General features: G+C 39.7%; 2 protein-coding genes across 3 annotated transcripts in view; one reads left to right on the forward strand and one right to left on the reverse strand.

The window, feature by feature from the left end:
• The window catches only part of COL4A2 (collagen type IV alpha 2 chain), a 287,494-nt gene extending 273,977 nt beyond the window's left edge, over window positions 1-13,517 (reverse strand). Inside the window, exons 1-3 of one of the 2 annotated variants that reach the window (XM_072621981.1) lie at window positions 13,428-13,517; window positions 12,620-12,758; window positions 12,464-12,515 (exon numbers count right to left, since the gene is read on the reverse strand). In XM_072621981.1, the coding sequence (XP_072478082.1) occupies window positions 12,464-12,515; window positions 12,620-12,663 (96 nt within the window). In that variant the 5' untranslated portion in view covers window positions 12,664-12,758; window positions 13,428-13,517. Of the gene's footprint in view, window positions 1-12,463; window positions 12,516-12,619; window positions 12,759-13,108; window positions 13,336-13,427 lie in introns of those variants that run through there. The other variant, XM_072621982.1, reaches the window with a different exon arrangement.
• A 223-nt stretch (window positions 13,518-13,740) lies between these two features.
• COL4A1 (collagen type IV alpha 1 chain) overlaps window positions 13,741-24,620 on the forward strand; it is a 202,289-nt gene continuing 191,409 nt past the window's right edge. Inside the window, exon 1 of the mRNA XM_072621983.1 lies at window positions 13,741-13,877. Coding sequence (XP_072478084.1) covers window positions 13,797-13,877 — 81 coding nt within the window. The 5' untranslated portion in view covers window positions 13,741-13,796. The remainder of the gene's footprint in view (window positions 13,878-24,620) is intronic.

Genomic DNA, 24,620 nt, shown 5'->3' on the forward strand with positions numbered 1-24,620 from the left:
GGAATTTTAAGGGTGGGGCTGGAACAATCCCAGAGTAAAAATATGCATCTTTCTCTCTCCTCCCCCACCCCCCAGCAAACTACTGCTCCCCTTCTATCATAATATGGGGCTAGTTCTATTGGGTGGCATCAAAACATGGAAATAAAATATTATAAAAACCAGTTTACACTGAATTTATTCCCTGACCTGCAATCATTACCAAATGACTTATGTTAGCCTTTTTAAAGGATCAATATATTAATCAAAAAGTATCAGTGATCAGCTTCTGAAAGCACATAGCAGTATGCCTCAAACTCTGGAATAAAGAGAAAAGAAATTCAAATTGAGAAGTGTGTGTTTTAGGGGTAAAAGTAGCAGTGGAAGCAGAATCTGTGTAATTTTCAACTCTCAGCAGCTAATGGTTATAGAGTGAAGGATCTGATGTTAGAGGATCTAGGTTTGAGTTTTGGACCTGGAACACTCCTATCTGTGTGGCTTTAATAAATTACTTAACCTCTCTGGGCCTCAGTTTCTTCTTCTGTAAAAGAGGGGGTTGAGGACTCAATGAATTTCCTTCTAGTTTTAGATAGATAAATCTATGATCCATAACTGGTTGACCTCTAAGCTCTCTTAGTTCTTAATTTATAATCCTATGAGTATCAATCAGAGTGTTGGCTCTGAGATCACTAGAAGTTTGCATAATGTTTGAGGTGAAAAGGACTTGCCATTTACCCAAGGTCATACAGTCAAGGGCCTACATAGCCAGTGGTAGAAACCCAGCTTTCCTGATTCACAATTCAAAGCTTTTTTTTTTCTAGAGTAAAATCCCACTTTTTCTAGAGTATGCTCCCACTTTCAGAATCATAAGGGCTCCCAGACCCTAGACTCTTTCAAAAATGCTTTTTGGGGAGAGGATAATAGATGTATAAACAAGAGACTAGTAAGCATGTGTGTTTTGTTCAAGGTATGCCTGGAGGAATTTGGTCGACCCATACTTGACCCTATTTGCTATCTAGGTGAGGGTGCTAACAGCTTACTTCTCCTGATTGTTAACAATTTGGGTGGTGATAGAAACAAGTATTTGGGGATGATGGTGGAAAGGGATAACAGAACAGAGATGGTTTTTGCTTTTAACCCCCTTTCTTTCATTCCTAACTGGAAATTGTTGTTTGGACGTCACTGGTACCCAACTCCATACTTGAGGTCATTGTCAATGAAAGGAGAAAGATAGGAGGAAGAGAGAAAAAAAAGTTTCAGGCCATTGCTCCAATAGCCATCCTCTTGCCCTGTCTGCCACATTTGAGTTGGATATCCAAATGGATATGTGAGATGGTAGAGACTGAAAGAATTACAGACCCAAGCACCAAAATCATTATGCCCAGCTGGACCTACATTCTTCTCTATGAAGCACATAAAGATGTAGAGATGTATTCTATCCCTGAGGTCATTTAGTGCCTTGAAATGACAATGAGAGTATGTGAGCATTAACTAAGGTTGCATGTGCTCCATGTTAATGTTTAATGTCTCCCTCGAAGCAAAACTATTATGCAAACTTACCATTCCTCCACAAGCCTGTGAAACATAACTGTGCACTCATTTGACCTACCCAATCAAGAAAAGGGAGTCTATTGTAGTGTCCTACTGGGAGCCTGCAGGAGAGATCTGAGGCAGTATGGAAACTCCATTAAGATGCTTTTCCTTTCCTCTCTCCACACAATGCCCCACCCAATTCAACAGGGACAAAAAGTCTTTCTAATCCAAGTTTAGGAACTATTTCTGCTGTATTTTTCAAGTTAGCACTAGTCAAAGGTTGAATTAACAGTACTTATGTTTCCTTAACTAGACAGAGAAAAGAATGGTCAGAGGGGACTGCATTCCATTCTCACCAGCTAGATTTGTTTTAATACACCATTTCATGGATCTGTGCGTCAGCGTTTTCAGTTGTCAGCTTTATTCTTTCAGAAGTTGCTCGGTGCTAGGAAGCAAGCAGTAATTGTTTGAAAAACATTCAGACTGCTGACATCTTCAAGGGCCTCTACAGTGCTGCTGACTTCTTTTCAAGCTATATCCTGGGCAGTCTTAATTTTGGTGACATTTGACTAAGCCCTACCAAGGTTAAAATCAACATTTTGTTCTAGTGACACAATTGGCTGTATCTAGGGACCTGAGGTGGAAGGAGGGGAATGGGAAAATAAATAGGATGCATCAAAATATCAAAACCTCCTTCCCACTACATTCAGCTGAGTAACATTTCTTCTTCTTACAATCAGCTAAACAAAATGTATCGTCTCTGATTTTACCAACCAAAGGATTCTGTTCCATAATTAAGTGGGTTGTTTAGCGTGTCTATACACACATACATATATTCCCATGTGGAAAAATCATGTTATATACCTGGCAAAAGTCAGGGTTCTGTGAATTATAGTAACCAGTCTAACCACCGACAAATCTCTTGATTTCTTTGTGCCTAAATTTCTTCATTTATAAAATGATGGAATAGGATATTTGATGGTTATAGAGTGCTAGATTTGGAGTCAGAGAACCTAGGTTCAAATTCTATAACCCTATTAAACCCATAATGCAACTGAAGTAGACTCCAGCACTAGTAGTTCCAGGTGATGGAGAAAAATTAAGTATTTGGGTGGGGACTTTGGGATGAGAGAAGGATGTGTGGTCATTTGTGTTCACCCTCAAGTGAGAGCCTGCATGTGCATGCATGTGTGAATGAGTGTGTGCGTGTATGTGTGTGTGTGTAGCTAGGATCAAGCTTTAGGCCTTCAGAGAAAAGCAATCAGGGTAATGAGTGGTTGTGTCCCTTCCCCTGTCTCAACTCTCACTCACCAGTCTGTTTAAAACATTTCAGTGTTCCCCTTCTTCTTTCTCTTGTACATGACAACACTGCAAGCTGAAACTAGGGCTGATGGAAGTAAGGAGAAAGGATATGTGAGGGGTTATCCTAAGTCAGAGGAGATAAAGTTCCTCTAGCAGATTAGAAAATGTCTATACTTCCTCCGAAATTCTATCCCAGACCATATCAGTAGGAACCTAGGAAATCTACTTGGGTCTCCCTAAGATTTTAGCTTTGTTTTAAAGGTAATCAGAAGACAAACAGTAGGCACTGACTGACTGCAGATAAGGAAATCAATTGGGGGGGGGGGCATGCGAAGCATGAGAACTGTTTTGTTTTGGCCTTGAGATAAGTTTTTTTTTTAGTTATGAAGAGATGGAATGACAAGGAATGGTCATCCATAATGATCACATTATGATCTCAGCCTCCACAACCTCAGTTTAAATTTTATAATTACTCTGATTAAGAAAAAGCACTGAAGTGTAACCATAAATAGCATTCAGACAGAGGGCTGCACTTAAGGATATAGAGGGCCACATATCCCTGGCTTGATCTGTCCTATTTGAAAATGGCATGAAGCTTGAAGGAGCAGCTAATATATTTAGGAGACAAACTCATGATCCAAAAAAGTCAACATTCTAGCCCTTGGTACTATTAAATGATTGAAGATCAAAAGTGAATACAGTTTTGTCAATGGAAAAATATTAAAAAAGATGCATTGCCAACTGACTTGAAAATGAAACCTCTTATCTTCTCCCGATTAGAATGTAAACTCTTTGGGAACAAGTCTTATCACCTTTCTTTTCAAATTATATCTCCAGCACTTAGTACGGTCCTTTGTACAAGTAGGTGCTTCAGAAGGCTTTTGCATTCATTCATTCGGAAAAAAGGAACATCATTGTAGACAAAAAGCATATCACAGGCAGTCAAGATACTTTTCCAAATTAACAGTTGGTCAACACACAAGAGACCTAACCAGATATAGATTATAGAGAGAATGGAAATAATTTGGCTAATTAATTTTCATCAGGTCATAAGAGTAGTACAGAAGATGCAACCACATCTCTGAATTCCTATCTCTTCCCATCTCTCTACTCCAAGGCTTCATTATGTTAATACTTCCTTGTATTACCCATGCAGGTATTTATTTAGGCAACTATTATACAACCTACCCTTTGGGAGTAATTGAACTCAGTCTAAGTATGTTAAGTAGTTTGTTATATAGTAGGTTAGGACCATAGGTGGGGTGAGACTTTATTACTCTCAGACCTCTAGGGCCATTGTTTGCCAGTTGAGACAATGAGGGCTCTCAATCAATACAATATATTATTTATGATCAGAATGAACTGAAGGACAGAAAACCTGTATTTGGCCTCCTCAGTCCCATCCATCTTCCCCTTGGCTGCCAAAGAGAGCTTCCTATATAAAGAGCTGGTCAACAAACTTTAGTGACTCTTGATTATCTCCAGTATCAAATATAAAATCCTTTGCTTTTAAAGCACTTCATGACCAAGCCTTGCTCCTACTGTCTTCCCTCCTAGTCTACTCATCTTTCATCTAATCACGTTGGAACTCTTGCTCTTTTCACAAAACCCTCCATCTCCCAATTTAGTGCCTTTCTGTGATTGTACCTCATCCTCTCTCCTCTCCTGGCTTTACAGACTTCTTTCAAGACTCAGTTTAGATCCCACCTTCTGTAAGAGGCCTTTCCTGCTCCCCTCCCCCAGTGTCTTTCCTCTGAGATACCTTCCCACTTACATTGGTATGTACATAGTTACTTGCATGTTGTTTCCCCCCCTTAGAATTTGAACTTTTTGAGGTCGGGGACTGTATTTTGTGTTTTTCTTTGTCTCCTCCATGCTTAGCACAAGTCATGATGTATAGTAAGCATTTAATAAATGCTTGTTTACTGACTGGATTCAGAAGGGTGAAAACAGTGAGCTGGGAGAGAAATATAGCTCCAAGTGTCTCCCCTCTTTACTGTGACTGGTTAAATGAAAGGAACTCTGGATAGCGCCTCTAAAAGCTCTGGGTTCAATCGTCCAGTCTTCTAGGTATTTCTATCTGTAGAATTCTGGCAGATCTTAGCCCTATATGTACTATGTGTTTCAAAGGGTGGTTGTGAGAATATGATGCAACTATATATATCTAAGTGCTTTATAAGTCTAAAATGTTACACTAAAGTCAACTATTATTCCCGACTCCCCAAAACTTTTATATTTTTTTCATAGCAACATTAAAACCACATAAAATAGTCCATATTGTAGAAGGCTTCTATCCCATTTCCATTTTCCCTTGATTTTTTTCTTATTGTTTTATTTTTAAGCTCCAAACTTCCTGTCCACAACAGCAATTTTTTGTTTATTTTATTAATTTCCTCTTGTTCTATTCTGGAGTTTGTTTCTTTCTCTTAAGGTCTGCTTTTTAAAAAAAATCTGGCTTTAAATGTAAACTGCTGATTCTGCCAGTCTATTTGTTGTATGATAGCCTCTTTTCCAGGCAGTTCTACCTGAAGATCACTAGATGTGAGATGCGTATTATTCTTAACATTTTATAGCAGACAATGACATAAATACCACCCAAGAAGCCCTCCCAGACTCTATCCCTCAGAGGCTTTTAGATATGCTTATTTTTCAATTAACAAAACAGTAGGGAGGTGGGGTTTTCTGGATTTTTTTTCTCTGCCTGGGGGTTCAGACATTAAACCAGGTAGGGGCAGATATGTGGGGGCCACCAAATCTCTTCCAAATTATAGAGCTGGAGTACCCAGAATGAAAGAGTAAAAAAAAAATGCCTTGTGACTTGAACCTTCTCTTTGTTTTCCAGTGGGGTGTATACAAGGGAGAGAAACTTGTTGATGGGGGAGGGGGGTTTAGGATGTGACATTATGGTCTGGAAGACCATCTGGAAGCTTCCAAGTACCAAATCCAGCTTACAATTCCCAATTTCCTGCTGTACACACCACCTGTGCTCTATGGTCTCTGCTGAGGGCTCATGGCAACCTAGAAAACTCCAGATCATTTAGGCCTTGTCTTCCCATGCACCTTCCCCATAGCCAAGATGATTAGGCTGTCTGTCTGACAGGCTAAACATCTGATCTTGCAGATGCTTTGTTCTTTGGAATGCCCTTCCTCCCAGAGTCTCCCAGAGAACTGAATCTCTTGATCTTCAAGGTTTCCACCTGGACTACTTAAGTGAGTAAAAATGATTAAAATGCTGCTGCTAGAGCTGGCTAGTTATTCAGTCAAGGAAAATTTACTAAACACTTGCTATATATAAGATATTGTGCTTGTATTCTTGGGATACAAAAGAAAGGGGGAAAAAAGTCTCTGGTTTCAAGGAGCCACATTCTAAATGAGGAAAAATCTTCATTTTATGCTTAGCAAAGTGCTTTCATTGATTGAATTATACATTAGAGCTTAAAGGGACTTTAAAGGTCATCAAGTCTATTTTAAAGATGAAAGAGCTAAGGTCCCCCAAAAGTTGGGACTTGTGCAAGATCACACAGACAGTAAGTGGTAGAGCTGGTCCTCTGACTCCACATACAGTACTGGTTCCATCGCATCACCCTATTGCTAATAAGTTGTTCCTTATTCTCCTATCAAGTAGCTAACATCAACTGCACATATTATTGCCATGTTACTACTAGTCCTGCACATAACTACATACAGCAAGTTATATGCGGTGTCAGTAGAAGATAATCATAGAGCAGGGTGGTGGTGGAATCAGGAAAGGTCTCCTGCAGAAAAAGAGTTTGGAACTAAGGCTTGAAGGAAGCCAGGCAAGCTAAAGAGTGTGAGGTGAGCATGGAGAGCATTCTAGGCATCAGTCTGTGCAAATATATGCAGCTGGGAGATGGAGGAGTGTCCCATGTTTGTTTTTCAATCACAATATAGGATATAGGTGAGTAGCCAGATGGTAGACCATTGGTCTGGAATCAAGAAGACTCATGTTCCTGAGTTCAAATCTGTCCTTAGACATTTACTATCTGTGTGACTCTGGGCAAGTCACTTAACCTTGTTTGCTTCAGCTTCCTCATCAGTAAAATGAGCTAGAGAAGTAAATGATAAACAATTCCAGTATCTTTGTCAAGGAAACCCTAAATGGGGTAAAAAATGATTGAATAACATAGGATATAGATATATAAATGTGTGGTTCTTCTTTCCTTCCTTCCTTCCTTCCATTTTTCTGAACTGGCCTGCTCACTCCTCTTTAAACAACCTGTGGACTTCCACTCTTGGGGCTCATCATATTGGTCCCAGACAGTATGGACAGACTTCAGTCAGGGCTTAGCTCAGAACTCCTCATCAGTCTCAACTTCCTCCAGGTACAGAGATTGCAAGTGTGTGTAGCTTTGGCTGGCTGGACAGCTGTATATTTCTACAGTTCTGTATGCTATACATGTGCTCAATGACCTTCTAAGGCACTGGTATACAGTTTTCAGAAAAGGGAATCAGATTAAATAGAAGTGAAAGACTGTAGTTACACATTCTCTCAAGCCAAATAAGTAACTCCCTTTCCTTTTCTATTTCTACTTCCCTCTGGCATCAGGTCCTGCTGCTTCTTCCTCCCCGCTCTGCTTTTTTGGCCCTGGGTAATTGAGCAGCAGGATGAAAATAAATTGAATTCCACTCTGGGCATTGGTTGGGGGTTTTTACTATGTTTCAGATTTGCTGAGATTAAGAAGAGAAAGTCATAAGCAGAAGGGAAGACTTTGGGCACTCTGCTGTACTTTTGACTTTTAATGTGCCATCTGACCCAGGATGGAACCAAATTACTGTTAAAGTAGCTTGAAGTTAGCCAAACATTTACTTTCCTGTGTCTGTGCTTGTCCATTTCCAGTTGCTTCAGCAATAGGCTACTCTATTCAGAGTAGGATGACTCCTCTTGCTATAAGTTACTAGAGAATTTTGGTCCCTGAGAAGCATGGGAAATAAATAGGTATTTTTAGGCATGGAAAGGAAAACATGAAAGGTGAGCCTGCCATAACTGGGGGAGAGAATCTTTCACAAAATGATACCTCACAAAGTTTTTGCAAGATGTTTTCACAGGTTGAATTATAGATTTACAGTTCAAAGGGATTTCTGTCTATTTTAAAGGTGAAGGAGCTAAGGTCCCCAAAAGTTAAGTGACTTGCTCAAGGTCATCCATCTAGTATGTGGTCTAGTTGGTCCTCTGACTCTAGATGTAATACATCATCCTGTCTCTAATAACCTGTCCTTCACAACCCTGTCAGGTAGCTAACATCAAGTGTAGATATCACCCCATTTTAAAGATGATAAGAATGAAAACATCCCTTGCTTTAAAATGAGCATGCTAATAAAACATATACAACAGAATAACAGTGCCCATTGTAAGTAATTGCAACCAGAACCTGGACCAGGGAGGGAAAGGTAAGCTGCATAACCCTAACCCTAAATGCACTTCCTAGGATGCAACATGCAGGGAGCATATGGATATTTTTCATATTACTTTGCATCTATTTTTAGTGCCATAAAATTCTATCTTCATCTAGGCATTTTGTGGTAAGTCACAGATTGAGCTATAGCAAAGTTTCAAAGTCTCTGTGGGACAGTATGGTACAATTCTCAAATAGTGGTCCTAGAGACAGTGGTATTTTTAGACTTTTCCTAGGGTAAACAAATGTTTTGACCTAGCTCTGAATGTGACACATACAAAACACATATTTAACTACTCATCAATATATCTTTAACAATCACAAAATACTTTCCAAATATCATCTGATAAAAAAAGTGTTAATGTACCCATTTTGGAGATCAAGAAACAGACTCAACAGTAAACTGAACTGGCAGATGAACCTGGATCCTCAGACCTGTACCAAGTCTAGCAACCAGACAATATGTGAACCAGAGAGGTGTGAACTCAAAAGTAAGAGCATCAGAGAAACCAGGGGAAAGAGGCAACATGATGTGGTGATAAACATTTGACCTTGCAATCAGAAGGTCTAAGTTTGAGTTCCAGTTTCACTACTTCTTAGGATAATCCACACATAAAGCAAGTCGCTTAGACTTTTTGAGCCTCAGTTCTCCTTATCGCTAAAATGTGGACAATAATATTTTGTAGCACTTACCTCATGGGACTGTTTTTAGGGAAATTCTTGTTTTAACCGTAAAACTATATAATATAAGCCATCTTTTTCCGTGCACAAATAGAAGGAATTTAATAGATCCAGAAGACAGGTACAACAGTTTACAATTACACAGCTGTTTATAGTTTCCAAAGCACTTTTCTAATCTATCAGCTGTATTTCACTCATTTAGTTCTTACACCAACCCCATGAATAAATGCTTCTTTCCTTCTAGAAGGCAAGAGAGATATTATTCATCAGATGATAGTGAAGAAAATATGGTTAAAAGTCTTGCCCAGTACTACAAATCTTGGGCTGAAAAGGCCCAATCTTCTGTTTCCTAGGATTGTATCTTTTTTCTAGCCCATCAGTGTCATTCTTTGATGGCCTACACGGATTCAAACTTGTATTACATTCTCAGGCAGAGTTGTTAATCCTTACCAAAGAGGAATGGTTTGGGAGTTAAACCATTTCACTTAAAGAGTCAGGAAGACCTGTATTCAGATCTCACCTTAGACACATACTAGTTGGCCCTGAGCAAGTCACAAGGATAACAGAAACATCTCCCTCATAGGGTTGCTGTGAGGTTTGAATGAAATAATGTATGTCAAGTGCTTGGCAGATCCTAAAGTGCCATGCATACACATACAAATAACATAAATGTTAGCTGTATTTATTTTCTGAGTGCAGATGAAGAAATTGAGTTCTGGAAAGGCTAAATGAGTTGTCTAAAATCATTTAGTCAAAAGCAGAGACCTCAACCCAAGTCTTCGGACTCCAGATCTAGTGCTCTTTCTATGGTGCATCCATAATGAAGACATATGGGGTTATTTGTACTAGTTCCATGGGAAGGAAGGATAATAGTGATGGTAATCATAACCCATTTCATATAGCGCTTTATGCTTTACGCACATTTTCTCATGTGATTCTGCCATCAATCCAGTAGTGAGGTTTCTAGGGGGGATAGAGCACTAGACTTGGAATAGGGAAAATCTAAATTAATCTCTTTCCTGACAGAAAATTTCTGACTGTGCGACCCTCGGCAAGTCCTTTAAACTATCTTGGAGTCATCTTTCTTATCTGTACAATGAAAAGGTTAGATTCAATGGCCTCAAGTTTCCTTTTAGCTCTAAAGATATGATCCTATATGTAAGTGCTGGAGAAGAAAATGGCAAACCACTCCAGTATCTCTGCCATGAAAACTCCAAATGGGGTCATGAAGAGTCACACAGCATTGAAAAGCGACCAAACAACAGTTCAGTGCTGCCATTAGGATTATTATTTCATTTTCTCAGATGGTGCAAGTCTAGGAAAGATTACTGGACTTACTAGTCAGCTAATGTTAAAAGTGAGAGGGAATATCAACCCGAATTCATGGTTAACCACAAAACCATATATTATACTTAGCCATTTTTTTATAGTCCTCAAACATTCTCTTCTAATGTAGTGTGGTATTTTCTTTTTTAGGCCAAAAAAAAAAGAATCCTAAAAAGTCCTTCCTTGTTAATCCTTTTTTTTTTTTTTTTTTTTGCCATTCACCTCTTTTGAGAATGTACACCAAAGCTACTTTAGGGGTCATAAATCTGGGGCCACTTTTTTGTATAATGTAAGCATAAAGAGTGCCATCAATGACTTGGACTGGCAAAATTCAAATTCCTAGCTACATATAGGCCCTGATTAGTGCAACTAATGAGTTCCATGAAATGGTTGCATGTATTCAGATACATATTATTCAAAGTTACAATTACGTAAAACATGGTAATTGGTTCCAACCCACTAGAAAAGAGGTGTGAATTCAAATAATGTAGCCACATCACAGGATTCATTATTCATACTAATCAGGACCTAGATGTACTCAGATTCAAGTAAAATGGAAAAAGGGGAATGGATTTTAATATCAAAATTTTAGTCAATCCTGAAAAACCCACAGTTATTTTTTTTAGCCAAAGCCAGATTTTGCTTTGCTACCAAAACTTATGTGAAACAGAGCTAAAATTAAAATATTGAGAAATTAGGCCAAACTGGTGGTTTGCAGCAACATGTGGGGCTATAATTATTATAAAAGGGCAGAGAGACATTCTATCTCTTTTGAGAGAAATGGATTTTGAAAATTCCTTCAAGTATGCAGAGTTTCTCTTTAAATTTAATAATTTCCCAAACACTGAAGCCTTTCCCCATAAATCTAATTATGATGGCTTAACTTCTACATAGTTGATTCTGACCTTCTTAAAACCAAACTGAAGTCAAATATGGAGTGGAAAAAGTACAAAACTAAGTTCAAATCATAAGCCTAATTCAGGAGAATATAATTGGAAGGAAAGAGAGGAGAAGAAATATGATAACAAGAAAGGTATTTGGGGCTGGAGAAGGGTTGTGATTAAAAGAAACATCACATATCCTGAGTTGTGATATGTAAGACGGGGTTGGACATTGTGTGACTTCAGAGGTTAAAATGACCAATGAATGGAAATTACTGGGAAGCAATTCCTGGCTCAATTTAAGGAATAAACATTCTTATAATTAGTACTGTCCAAAATTACAATGGACTGGCTGTCTCACAAAGCATTGTGTATGCATGTGTGCAGAAAGAGCAAAAAACGTTTTTTCTAGAATGATCTTGACCAAGAATATCTTGACCAATTCTGAAGAAATACTAAAGAAAATAGAAGGTGGGGAGAAGGAGCTGGACAAAAGATCTTAATTTTGGTTTGCTTAAATATTGTGTGTACTCAACCTACCGATTTTTATGATATGCCCAGACAAGTAAAGTAAAAAAAAAAAAATTAACTTCCTTAAAGATAGTTACCTTGTGTAACCTTAATTATTTCTCAACTAAGGCAGAGTTCAGTATCTCAGGGATGCTTTTATCACTTCACCTAGCTCTAACGTCACAGGACCGTAGTTTTAGAGATGGAAAGTATTTTTTTTACAGATGAGGAAACTGAGTCCCCAAGAAGTGGGGGTGACTGCCTCAAGGTCACACAGTTAGTAAGCAACAGAACTGAGGACTGCCTTTCAAAGAACAGAACAAAAACTGGGCATGCGTACTTTCTTTGATTTTCTTTCTTATTTTAGTGAATTCAGTATCTCTGTAACTTCCCCTCAAAATCAGGTACAAAAAAAACCTGAAGAGGAAATAGTCATCATCCAGTCTCCTGCATGTATTTAGGTGAAAAAACTCTTTTCTTCCCTTCAACTATTTGTTACTCCCAGCCACGTGGCTCACACCCTAGTCTCTTGGCAAGTGTTTGGGGCATGCCTACTCCAAAGGAAAATGATGGCCCTTGGCTATGTTTTTAATTCCTTGCTGTAGACCGTTTAACAGCCAAAGCCGAGTCCTTCCCTAGGTAGTTGCAGGGTAACACCAGCAGGGAAAAACTGAGAGGTGAGAAGTAAGCACATATAAAACAAACTTCCAGGGCAGTGCTGGGAGACTTGGGAGTGGGTGCAGACTCCTCCAACCATGAGCAGCTTTTTTGGTCAGATACCTGCAGTTTATAACTCTATGGCGCCATAATTAAAACAGAGAAAAGGACCCGAGTACTTACAGCGTGTGCCCTCTCAGCTAGCACTAGGATCAGCACGAACAGCGGCACACACCTACACGACAGAAGGTGGGACAAAGACACAGTTTTTGAAAAGCAATTCTCAAAAGTGAACACATCTAAGTCCAACAGAGAGAGGGCAGGGGAAAAAGGTCTTACCGCCGAAGGGGCACTCGGGAAGTTGGGTCCATTGTGCTGCCCATTCTCCCAACAGGTACTGCCCCTCCGAGCCCCGGAACTCCGACCCCTGGGCCACCGGAGCAGCCCCGGGCTCTCAGGAACGGCGAGCCCTTTTAGCCTAGAAGCAGAGACCAGACAGACAACAAAGAGGTTGACATCTCGGTTTCTTTTCTCTCCTCCCTACCTGGCATTCGTGCAAAGGGAGAAGTAGGGCTGGCAGCCCACAATGACGGCGCCTCTCCATCCCCTCCTGCATGGGGTTTTCCAGGAACTGGGACTTGGATTTCCCTCTTTAGGTGAGAACTACGGCAGTGAAGGGGAGAAGCCCTTTAATCTTAGGCAGCAAGGTCTCCTACGGACCCAAACAAATCTCCCTTTCTCTTTCCCAGCCCAAACTCGGAGAGAGGTCCATCAGAGTCTGCCCCGGGCTCCTGGTTCCCTTCAACCTCTCCGCGGGGCCACACTCACCTTTCCAGACCAGGACTCAGGGGCTGGTGGGTGCAGGCATTTCCCTTTTCAGAACTGAGTCTCCCAGTGGAAGTGGCAGGCAAAAGCCAGAGGTACACAAATACAGGGAGTGCGCTCTCCTCTCCCCACCCCCTCCTCCGCCTCTCCTCTCCTCTTTCCCTGAGGTCCCTCCCCTACTCGCCAAATCCTGGCCTGAGAAGGTCGGACAGGGAGAACTCCCAGCTCCGTGGGTCTGACCCGGGGATCGGAGCAGGGGCGCCGGGGTGGCTGAGGAAGCTGAAAACTTGAACACGATCGGGACGCCGACTTCTTTACTTACCAGCATAAGCTCTCTGTCCTCCCTCTGACTGTCTCTTCCTCTCTCCCCCTCTCTTACACGCACAGAGTAGGGTCCTCCCATTTGAAACGCCGCCCGCGCACTCCAAAGGGGAGGGAACAGCGCCAACAAATTAGGGGAGCTACGCGATCAGCTCTAAGTCTGACTCTGGAGGAGGTGGCGCAGAGCAGAAGCGCCGGGGACGATGTCGAGTGAGCACGCACCGGCTCCCCGAGAGTGAACGCGCCGGCCTCCCCGCCCAGGGACCCCGCGGCACAGCCGGCTAGGAAGCAGCGCCTCGCCCGCGGGGGGCGGGTGCCGAGTCCGAGCTGACCAGTCCGCTCCCGGTGCTAGCCCGGGCGTCGGAGGAGGATGAGTCCGCGGCCGGTTGTTTGGCTGCTGCTGCTGGCTGCCCTCCTGCTCAACGAGGAGCGGAGCAGAGCGGCTGCAAAGGTGAGTGCTGTGCAGGCGACTCCCCCGTGGCCCCGCAGCCCCTCCTGCTCGCCCGCACCCCGGCCCCTGCCGCCCAGTCTCTTTGTCCGCTTCCCTCTTTTGGCTGATTTCGGGCCGGGAGCCCTCAGATCGCTGACTCGGGAACTTCCCTGCGGGCCAACATGCCACCATGCAAGGTGGATTTCCTTGGGCCGTTCTCTGGGCTACGATGTGCTCTGGAGGCTGAGTGCATCCATTACAGACCGTTCTTTGTTTTAGTTAGGCAGAAGATAGTTTAGGGAACTCATCCGTTCGTGGTGGGAGCCGGGGGAAGGAAGGAACCAGTTTAGCCCTTTCCGAGGTGGGTTAAATTGGGACTAGGGACCCAAATGAAATTTACACGGACATCATGGTTGCGCAGAAAGTATCGAAGAATTGTTCACCTGCGTGAAATCCCTGGATCCTTCACACGCTGTAAACTGGTGTACACACACCACACGCACTCAACCAGCCCCACACACACATGTGCATGTGAGTCGCCCTGGGCGTGTGTTTCCCTCGTTATCCAGGAGACTCTGGTGGTTGATGCTGGAACCAGTTCTGGGCCATTTGCCTGGAAACAGCTGTATCTTTGCTTTCCCACGGCTTTTCTATTGCTGAAGCACGCTCAAGTACAGAAAAAGTACAGCTTAGTTATAGTTGTTAATTTAAAATAGTAAAATACCAGACTGCAATCTGTGCTTTTAAATATCGCCCCCCCCCCATTTTTTTGAGAACCAAATTTATATTTACGCTTGAAACCAAAGTGAAACCATACCTCATTGTTCTATGTGCAAATTGTTTTCCTAGTTTTCATTTCCTCTGGCGATGTGCTTAGCCAGAAAGAAGCTGGGAGATCGTTTTTGTAAAGTGTGCAAAAGCCAAAGCTTCCTCTGCTGGCTGGGTCCCTGATATGGAGATGGTTTCCCTCATCCCATTTTTTTTCCCCAAACAAAAAAATAAAAGCTTCAGCCATTTGCAAGTATCTTAAGACAAATAAAGAGCTCTTGAGAATGTGCAGTGACACAGACATATTTTAGTTTTTTTCTCATGTAATTAGAAATGCTTTTACTAGCTGTCAAATCTCCCTTCTCTTCCCCAGTATCTTTTTCCTTCATGCCATTCATCGAAGTTTTTTGCGGGGGAGGGAGGGAGGGTTACTTTCTTAAGCTAAAGACATTGTCCATCTATACCAGTTAACTCTGTATAGTCATTGTCTGCAGTTAAATGTCACTTCCCAAAGTAAACTCGTAATAAGTATGCATTTCCAGCATATGGAATTCTCAGACACTTTATCATTGGATGTTGAAAGGTCTAATACCGATCATGGCAAGTCACTTGCTTTCTAAACATTTAGACTGGTTTTCCCAATCCAGTGTCTAGTCCAATTAGGTACTTACATACTTTTTGGTGATGGAGCTCAAATGCTTGTATTTTAAGGAGGCAGGAAGAGGCACTCTTTCTTTTGGATAACACTCATGGGTTGGTTTCAGTTCTGACTCCAGAATGCTGTCCCAAGGATTGCCTACATTGCAAAGATTGCCTTAGTACCAGGGCAAGTCAAAGAAAGCCCTCTACTTGGAAATGTGCTACTAATCATTTCTTTTTATTCAGATACTCTGACTGCTCACCTGAGCAAATGAGTGCATTTTAAATGAAGTATTTTTAGAAGCCCATGATGTTTTGAAATTTATGTGATGTTTAAAGGCATAGCTTTGGGTCTCTAGTGCCCAGCTCAGTCTCTTGCATATAGTGGGTACTAATAAATATCTGTTCATTGAATGAAAGAAGATTCCATTTATGGACACTCTTTTTGATATGTATTAAAAAGAAGGTAACAGTGTTATCATCATTATGATTATTAAAAACCTACATTTAGCTATTGTTTATTAGATACCAAAGTGCCAGATGCCAAGATGCTCCCTGATACAGTGGGGTATGGAGCAAACTAGAGGATACAAAAAGCTTAAATCTATGCCAAATAATCTGAGACCACCAAACTAGAATCTCAGTCTGAGGACCTAGATTCCAATTCAGGCTTTTCTAGCTATTTACTGGTTGGGTAACTTTGGGAACGTCATTCATATTCTTTCCAGTCTCAATTTTATTGCTTTTCAAAATGGAGGTAATAAATTGCTTTGCCTAATTCACAATATTATATCAAATTAAACACATTATTATAATCAAGAGTTCATAGGGTCATAGATTGAAGACTGGAAAGGACCTTCCAGTTTTTCACATTAAGAAATTCCCTCTTCTTAAAAAAATTGCATGTATTTGTTTGCAGGGGAAATGCCTACATTAATATTTTTGATTTCTACTCTTACCTAACTCTTCTTTCTGAAGTTACCTTAGAGACAGAAGACCTATACTACTAGACTGTATAATATGTTTAACATACGCTCTGAAACCTTCATGTCTCATCACTACCATTAATCTTAAGTCTCAACAGTGTAATTTATGTTGATCTGAATAACTTGTTCTAATTCTTCCATGAGTTCTGTTACTAGTAAGAGGCATCCTTTGGTAGTGCTGCTATGATACTCTCCAGCAAGTATCTCAGGGCCAGGGGTGTGGCTATATGACTTTTTCTCAGTTTGGGTTTATCTGCCCAGAAATAGTGGAGACCTCTCTATTCATTAGCTACCATTCATGAAATCTGAAGAATCTGAATTTAGATTCAAAGAGTCTAGATCTTTATACAGGTATGTACCAATTGCTACTGGAAATATTTTTGGATTCTACTGAGAAGGTAGGTTCCTGATTATTTTTTTGTTGTTGCAGATTTATCTCAGCTGAGCAAGGATGAACTGTCCAGCTGCCAAAAAAATGGCCTCAATGAAAAATGGAGAAGTTGCATCCCCAAAGCATATTTTTTCTCATATCTGGTGTTGGGCCAGGATCACTGAAAACTACTTATGTGGCATAGTGACCAGAGTGTTGGATTTGGAGTCAAGAAAACCTGGGTCCAAATCCTGCCTGTGTTACTTTCATTGTAACTATGGACCAGTCACTTAACTTCTCTAAGCCTCAGTTTCCTCATTTGTAAAATAAGGGCATTGGACTAGGTCACCTTTTAGATCCCTTCCAGAAACCCTTCTTTAATGGAAGTGCTATATCTCTACAGGACACCTAGTATCAAAGAGCACACAGTTTATAAATGGAGACCCTAAACATTCATACTTTCATTGCCTCTGTAGGAGTGTTGGCATATTTTAGAGGATAGTGGGAAAATTTACATTATGGATGACTAGTTCTATGTGGGAGCTGACCTAGAAAACTTAGCCTTCACTTGGACGAGGACATGAAGGGAACTCACACAGCTGGAAATTATTCATTAACAGACCTTCCAGCAACCTTCTTGGAGTTAGTCTTATCAACTGAAGATATTAGAGGTGAGCTAGTAATGATTGTGAACTCAAATTGTACGCATATGTGATACTCCATAGATAAAGTCCCTCTAAGAAATAGCTTGTCTTCATGCCTGCTGTATGGACACGATGATGGAGTTTATTTTATCATTTCTTAGTGGTAACCTCAAATCATGTCTTTAAGGAAGGGAAATATGAGGGATAAATTAAAAAAAAAAGTAAACATCAACACATACTTAGAAATCTAGCATCCATTTCTTTGGAAACACTGCATTACGAAGGCAGAAGAAATGTTATTTAGCCACTGTAGAAAAACTTCCCAGCTCCTCAACAGCTTATCCACAGATTGCTACATGTTTTCTTTAATGTTAATAACATCATAGATTTTATATTGAAAGAGACCTAAAAACATCTTCATAGTCTTTAATTTGTGCATGAGGAAAGTCAGGTTCAGAGGTGTTAAATGATAAGACCAAAATTACACAGATAATAAGTGGCCAAGGCAGGATTTGAACCCAGGTCCATTGATTCTAGATACAGTAGGCACTTAATAAATGCTTAACTCCTCCTTTCCCTTTCCTCTCCACTGTGCCATGCATTTCCAACAAGGTATCCCAACACTTTTCTTTATACAGCCACAAGGAGTTACATTTTAAAGACTGATTAGTGAGAGCAAGGAAGTCTCCCCTTTTCCTTATGTGAACTTTATGTAGGCCAGTATAGCATGGATAAAGAACTGCTAACACTTGAGTTGATACAGCATTAAGCTTTTTTTTGCTTACAGGTATTCCAGAAATTGCCTGCGGACTTCATTAAATGAGGCATGCCTTCATTAAAATGCATGTCTCCTAATAAAGGTTTGAGCATTTTCAGTGGATGTGATAGGGAAGGCCATAACAACAAAAGAACCTTCTAGAAGCTAACAGCATTGGGACATTATTCTTCTAATTATTGTAGGATTAAAATTGTTCATTATGGCACTAATTCTATGATATTTTATACCAGATAGTTTAAAGGGATGTAGAGTAAGGACAATGTTTCCATTCTAAATGTGGTTTTTCAAGTAGATGTTTTTAAAGTGGATTATTTCTTGGTTTCTAGCTTTATTTCTCCTGCTCAAGTTTCTTTGACACAGGATTATTTGGTTTTCCTTCTACTTCTCTGAATACTCATTCCACTTTCCCCTCTCCCTCCCAGATGTGGAAATTCCCCCAAGATATAGCTCTTAGATCTTCTATGCACCCTCTTTATTGGAGATCTCCCTCATGATTTTAACTATCAATTCAATTTGATTCAATTAACAAGCATTTATTAAGCATCTACCATATGGAAGGCATGATGCTAGGCACTGTTGATACAAAGACAAAACAATGCCTTGTAAGGATCAGAAGACTCTCAATCTTGATTCCTCACTCTGACCTTTAATCAACATCCTGGTCTGTGTTTACAAAGGTTTACAAAATATTAGTCACCACTTCACACCAAACTTGCCTCAATCTGAGTTTATCCCCTGATGCAGTCCCCTGTGCAACTTTCCTCACTTTTGTCAGTTGTCACACTATTCTCTGAGGTTCTCAGTTTATAGACCTTGGGGTAATCTCTAATTTTCCCCTGATCTGTGGCATAACCACATTGTTGTCAAGTCTAATCTTCATTCCAAGTAGCTTCCATATTCTCATTTCTCATTGTTCCCTTGCACTTACCTAGACTCATGGATAGATTATTACAATAGCATCCTCATGCGCTCCCTTGATCTCCACTTCTGCATACTGTTAACATACTGCCCTTTGTAAAATACCCTCCCCTCCTTTTTTTTTTTCTAAAAAAGGTGAAGGGAATGAATGGGAGTATATGTTGAACTATAATCAGAAGATCAGTTTTCATGATTATTGTCATCAAGATACCTGAAGGGAGTTTTCTTGATAGAATCCCTCAGATGTTTTAATTGTTCGGTCATTTGAGTCATGCCCTGCTCTTTGTTACCCTATCTGAGGTTTTCTTGGCAAAGACCTTGAAATGGTTTGCCATTTCCTTCTCTGCCTCATTTTACAGAGGAGGAACTGAGGCAAACAGAGTTAAGTGGCTTACCCAAGGTCACACACCTAGTAAGTGTCTGAGGTCAAATTTACACCCAGGAAGATGAGTCTTCCTGATTCTAAGTTTTGTGCTCTATCCACTGTGCCATCATAATTAAGGCTCACTAATGGAAATAAAAGACTAAATTTGCCTTTTCCCTAACTATATGAGCTCAAGAATATACTATACAGGAATATACTATAGTGACTAATGACTGTATAAATTCTACTCTATTATGTCTGATTTATTAAAACCCTCCATACTGAACATTTTGACTTGATGGGATCAGTTAGGTCACACCAACAATGTCCACCCCACATATCAGTATAATTTCTGATTGCTCTCCCTAAGTGAGACAGCTGTGCTGACTGTCCCTTGCACATGCCATGCTGCTTGCTGTCTCCTAGCCTTTGTACCTGCTGTTTCCCATGCCTTGGGTGTCCTCCTTTTCCCCCTCCCTCCCAATGCACCTAATTTTATCCATCACTTAAGCCCTAACTGCAAGACCCACATGCTCTCCCAAGCCTTTGTCATCTACTTGAGCCTATACTCATCCCTTTTGCTCTGACTCCAGTATTATACTCAGAGACAGTGACAACATTTTGTGTTAGCCATTGTTCTCTATCTTTCTAGGTAAATTGTAAGCTTCTTGAAGGCAGAGCATAATCTTATGCTTCTTTTTTATTTTGTTACATATCAAATGTTCAGTAATTACTTGTTGCATTGATTTGTCCAAGTTTTTTCCATTGAGCTGTTCTAAAAGCTACTACCACTGATCCAGGTTGTTTCATGAGGTTATGAAGACAGCTTTTGATGACATGCTTAATGTGGCCACATTATGTTGTGTGACTGCGTAGGAAGAAGCTACTAGTCATCATCATTTTAATAAAGGTGCTTCCCCTTCGCAGAATTCAGTATTTAGAATAGGTATTTTACCATAGACTAAACATAACTAGGGAATATATACAACCCTGAAATCTTCATATAAATAGTTTATTCCTTGCTGTGGGAATATGATGGTGAAGTTTTGCTAGGTTTAATTTTGAGAATGCACAAAATAACGGTACTACATGTTCCATGTTTATTAAATATTGTGAGACTTGTGGCAGGGTAAGGGATCACTGCTGTTTTTAAATGAGGAATTGGAGTACAATTTGAAATATCCTGTCCTTTTCATCTTTTTTTTTTGGAAGGGGTTGGCTGGAGGAGGATGAGGGGAAAGTTACAACTTTGGAATTATTTTGTTTGATTACTAATGCAGTGTTTGTATGTAGCCTGGGAAATTTTCCCTTCAGTCAGATGATCACAGAAATCCTTGCTCTGAACTGAGAAAGATGAAAATTGATTTCAGCTGCTCCTTTTCCAGAGTCCCTAACGCATTAACATTTGGAAGGGATGTCTGTATACCCCCCTCTTCCTAAGCTCTGTTGAATTACGTGAACATGGGCCAGTTCAGAAGTAGATTTTTGGACACAATTTCTCTGTGGCTGCACATTTCATGAAAATAGACTTAATTACATTACCAGAGGTTTGCTGTAGAAAATAAGCTTATTCATTTGTTGTTTAAGCACACAAGTTGTTATTTGCCAATTGTAATTCGAAGCATTCCAAAGTTATTTCCACATATAATTTCAGGCAGTTCATTTTTTATGTACTCACAGAGAAGAAAATATTATCACTTTGTAGGATGCAGGCATTTAACCTTGCATATAGCTACCTGAGATAGGCAGACTTGTCTTCTAACACTGAACACAGTTCTAGGACATGGTGGACACTCATGATACACAAGTAGACTTCAGTACTATCTGTCAGTCAGTCAGCAGTGTTCATTAAGTGTCTGCAATGATTAAGGAGGAGGTAGGTGACTCAGTGGATAGCACACTGGCCCTGCAGTCAGGAAGACCTGAGTCCCAAATTGGCCTCAGATTCTCACTAACTGTGTGATCCAGAGCAAGTCACTTAACCTCTGTTTGCCTTAATCCACTGGAGAAGGAAATGGCAAACTGCAAACTGCTTCAGTACCTTTGTCATGACAGTATTGGGATGGTATGGCTCACAGGGTCACAAAGAGTTGGATATGACTAAATAACAACTCTGTGCTAGGCACAGTGTTGAGCCCTGGGGAAACAAAGGCAAACAACGGTCCTTACCTTCAAGGAGTTTACAATCTAATGGGGGAGACCAAGAAAACACATATGTACAAACAAACTATATATCTATAGAAGAGAAACATGATCAATTTGCCATTTCTTTCCTCATTTCTGCTGGGCAGTATGAAGAGGGAGATTTATCATGAGATGATTTGCTATCCATGCTGCTTCAGTAAGAACTGATGATGCCAAGTTTGTGAAATCAGAGGCAACAATGCTATTTCCATGTTTCACGAGAACATCTGCTTTGCAAAGTTATTTTTTACACATGTATCCTATTGATGTCTAGAGCAGACTCTGAGTCATATTTGACCTCCAGGATCAAATATAAAATCCTTGGTGTCACATTTTTACAGCCCTTAACAACCTGGTTCCTTCCTATTAACAGACTTTTAGAAGATTTAAGTAGCAAAAAGATTCTTACTCCTGTGAAAATATTAGTACAGCAATACCTTTGTTGATAAAAGGATTAATTCTTGTGATATTTGTCAAACTACTTTATTAGGTTGCATGGGAATTAGACTGTACTGGATAAATCCTAAGCCAGGATGCTTCCAGCTTATCATACAGATGAAGAGACTGAGAGAGGAATGAGGATATCAGAAAAGAGAGGCAGCAGTACAAATGCTATTTTGACACAGAATACAGCTAGAATTGTAGTTAACCCAACAAATGCAAAGCGGTTTCCATTTAATTCCAGGTCTGCTTATTGGATGAATAATAATGATATTAGCTAAATTTATGTAGTACTTAACCATGTGCTAGGCACTATGCTAAGGACTTTGTACCAATTATTTCATTTGAGACTCACAATAACCCTGGGAGATAGGTAATAATCCTCATTTTACAGGTGAGGAAACTGAGGCAAACAGGTTAAAATGACTTGACTGGGGTCATACAGTTCATATCTGATGTTGGATTTGAACTCATGTCTTCCTGACTCCAGGTCCAGTGCTGTATCTGCTGCACTTCCTGTATTTGCAAATGCAGGTATTTAATAGATTCCAATCTACTTGGTGGATAATAAATAAGGGTAAAAATAGATTCTGATCTAGTTAAAAAAAAGGTAAAAAAAAGGTCTAGTGACATTAAGTGTCTTGTCCAGGATTGCAGTTAGTAAATAATAGAGCTCAGATTGGAATCTAGATCCTCTGAATCTAAATGCACCTTTTGCTGTACCTCCCCACATGGTATGGACCCTTGTGATATAACACGACTGATAGTTCTTGGCTTAGTATTGAGGGAGAGGATGGGGGTGCATCTGAAGAGGAAGCATCATGTTTTCATGGCTTGATCTGAGGAAAACTTTTAGGTCAATATTTTTGTAGCTCTCATTACAATAGTGAGTTTCAGTTTTCTCATCAATGAATAAAAGACAGTCACTGATAAGCTGTTTTGGACTCAATGATCTGTAAGATCCCATTGAGGTCTGTATTACAGCTTGCGAGAAGCCTTTGTTGTTTTTAAATAGCGATAATTTCATTGAAAAGGTTAGTTTTGGGAGACTTCACTGACCAAGATGACCCTATACAAGGAAACTGGATTTCCAAATGATAACAGAAAAGATAATGTCATTTACCGTTGTTATCTTTAAAAGAAAGCATCCAATTATTCATTTTAGGGTCATAATTTTGGGGTTTTGATTTTTTTTAGTTCTCAAGCATAATAACAACCCCTAGGGACCGCATTTCCTGAGGACTAATGACCAGCTGGAATTAGTTGTTTAAAGTGATTCCTTCCTTTTGGTCAGAAATCGTCAGGAAATGTCCTGCGCTTATTGTTTAAGAGAAAACCTGCCAAGATAGGGAGATGGGTTAATGATAGTAAAAGAATTTGCCACGGAATAATTAGTACATTATCTGGGGCAGATTCATTTTTGGATAGCTTTTCCCAGCAATGTGATATTACAATGCCAATTATGATAAGAACTGAACTGTATACATACATCATCTTGTAGGAATGCAGTTGGCATGTGCATGTACATGTGCACACATACAAATACATAGTTTTTGGGGGTACAAGTTTAAAGTGTATGTATGATGGGACAAAAAATGGGAACGTATACAGGTTTTTATAGGTAGTCTGTATTATACTTATCATTACATTTGGGAGTCTCATTTGTTAATTTGATTAATAAGAAATTTGAGATAATTTAAGCAGAGTTAACTAGTTCACAGATGGTATAGTATAAATGAAATCTCCCGGAAATATTTGAACTTCTTGGACTAACTTTTCTAAATACTTAAAATAATGTAGCAGAACTTTTTGAGTAGCTAATAGTCCAATTCCAAATGATCCTAATTTATTCATTAAAGTAAGTCAAGTGGAATTTCTTCTTTATGAGACCTTGCTAGTGAGGTGCCTCTAGATATTGCTTCTTCCCCCAAGGGGCTTGTGGTTTAATATATAGGTAGATATCTTGTCTCTTGGGGTTTCAATCCAAATCGTCCAATTTTCTAAAGATTAAGACTGAAAGAAATTCTTATGTTCCCATCCATATTCAGCAAGGATGTGATCTTTAATAGAGAAAGCTTAGGTCTGTTGAGAAAGTTAGCTTATACTATGTCAGTTACAGCTGTCCTTAAACTTTTCATTCTGGTAAGAATTTTTTACATGGTAAAAGACAAATCATTTTAAATAATAGTAAAATGGATATTTACATGCTCATGAAAACCAGCGTTTTGTATGGTTGACTCTCTGCCCAGACAGTTTTGCACTTAGTCCAAGAATTTGGATAAAGAAGCTTAGGAATGAAAAGTCTCATATTCATTTATGCACATGATTTTAAAATTTTGATTATTGGAAATGATGTTCTTAGCTAAAACATGTGAAACGGATACTTATGACTTTTAAAGTTATCTTTCTGCCTCTCTTACATATACCTTATTCCTAATAAGATGGAAAACTTCATGATTGGTTTATAAATAGTATGATTACCACAGTACTTAAAAGTTAAATTCATTTGGGAAATACTTATTGAGTTCCTATGTGCATAGCACTGTGTTGAACTGTATGAAAATTGTGTAGAAATTGATTAGTTCTGATTTCAGTGGTTTAGAATGTTTCAGTATGGAAAATAAGAAGAGTCTCATTTATTATAGAAAGAAACTTGAAAAAGCAAATGAATG

The sequence above is a fragment of the Notamacropus eugenii genome, chromosome 6 (assembly GCF_028372415.1).
Source record: "Notamacropus eugenii isolate mMacEug1 chromosome 6, mMacEug1.pri_v2, whole genome shotgun sequence".
NCBI classification, from domain to species: domain Eukaryota; kingdom Metazoa; phylum Chordata; class Mammalia; order Diprotodontia; family Macropodidae; genus Notamacropus; species Notamacropus eugenii.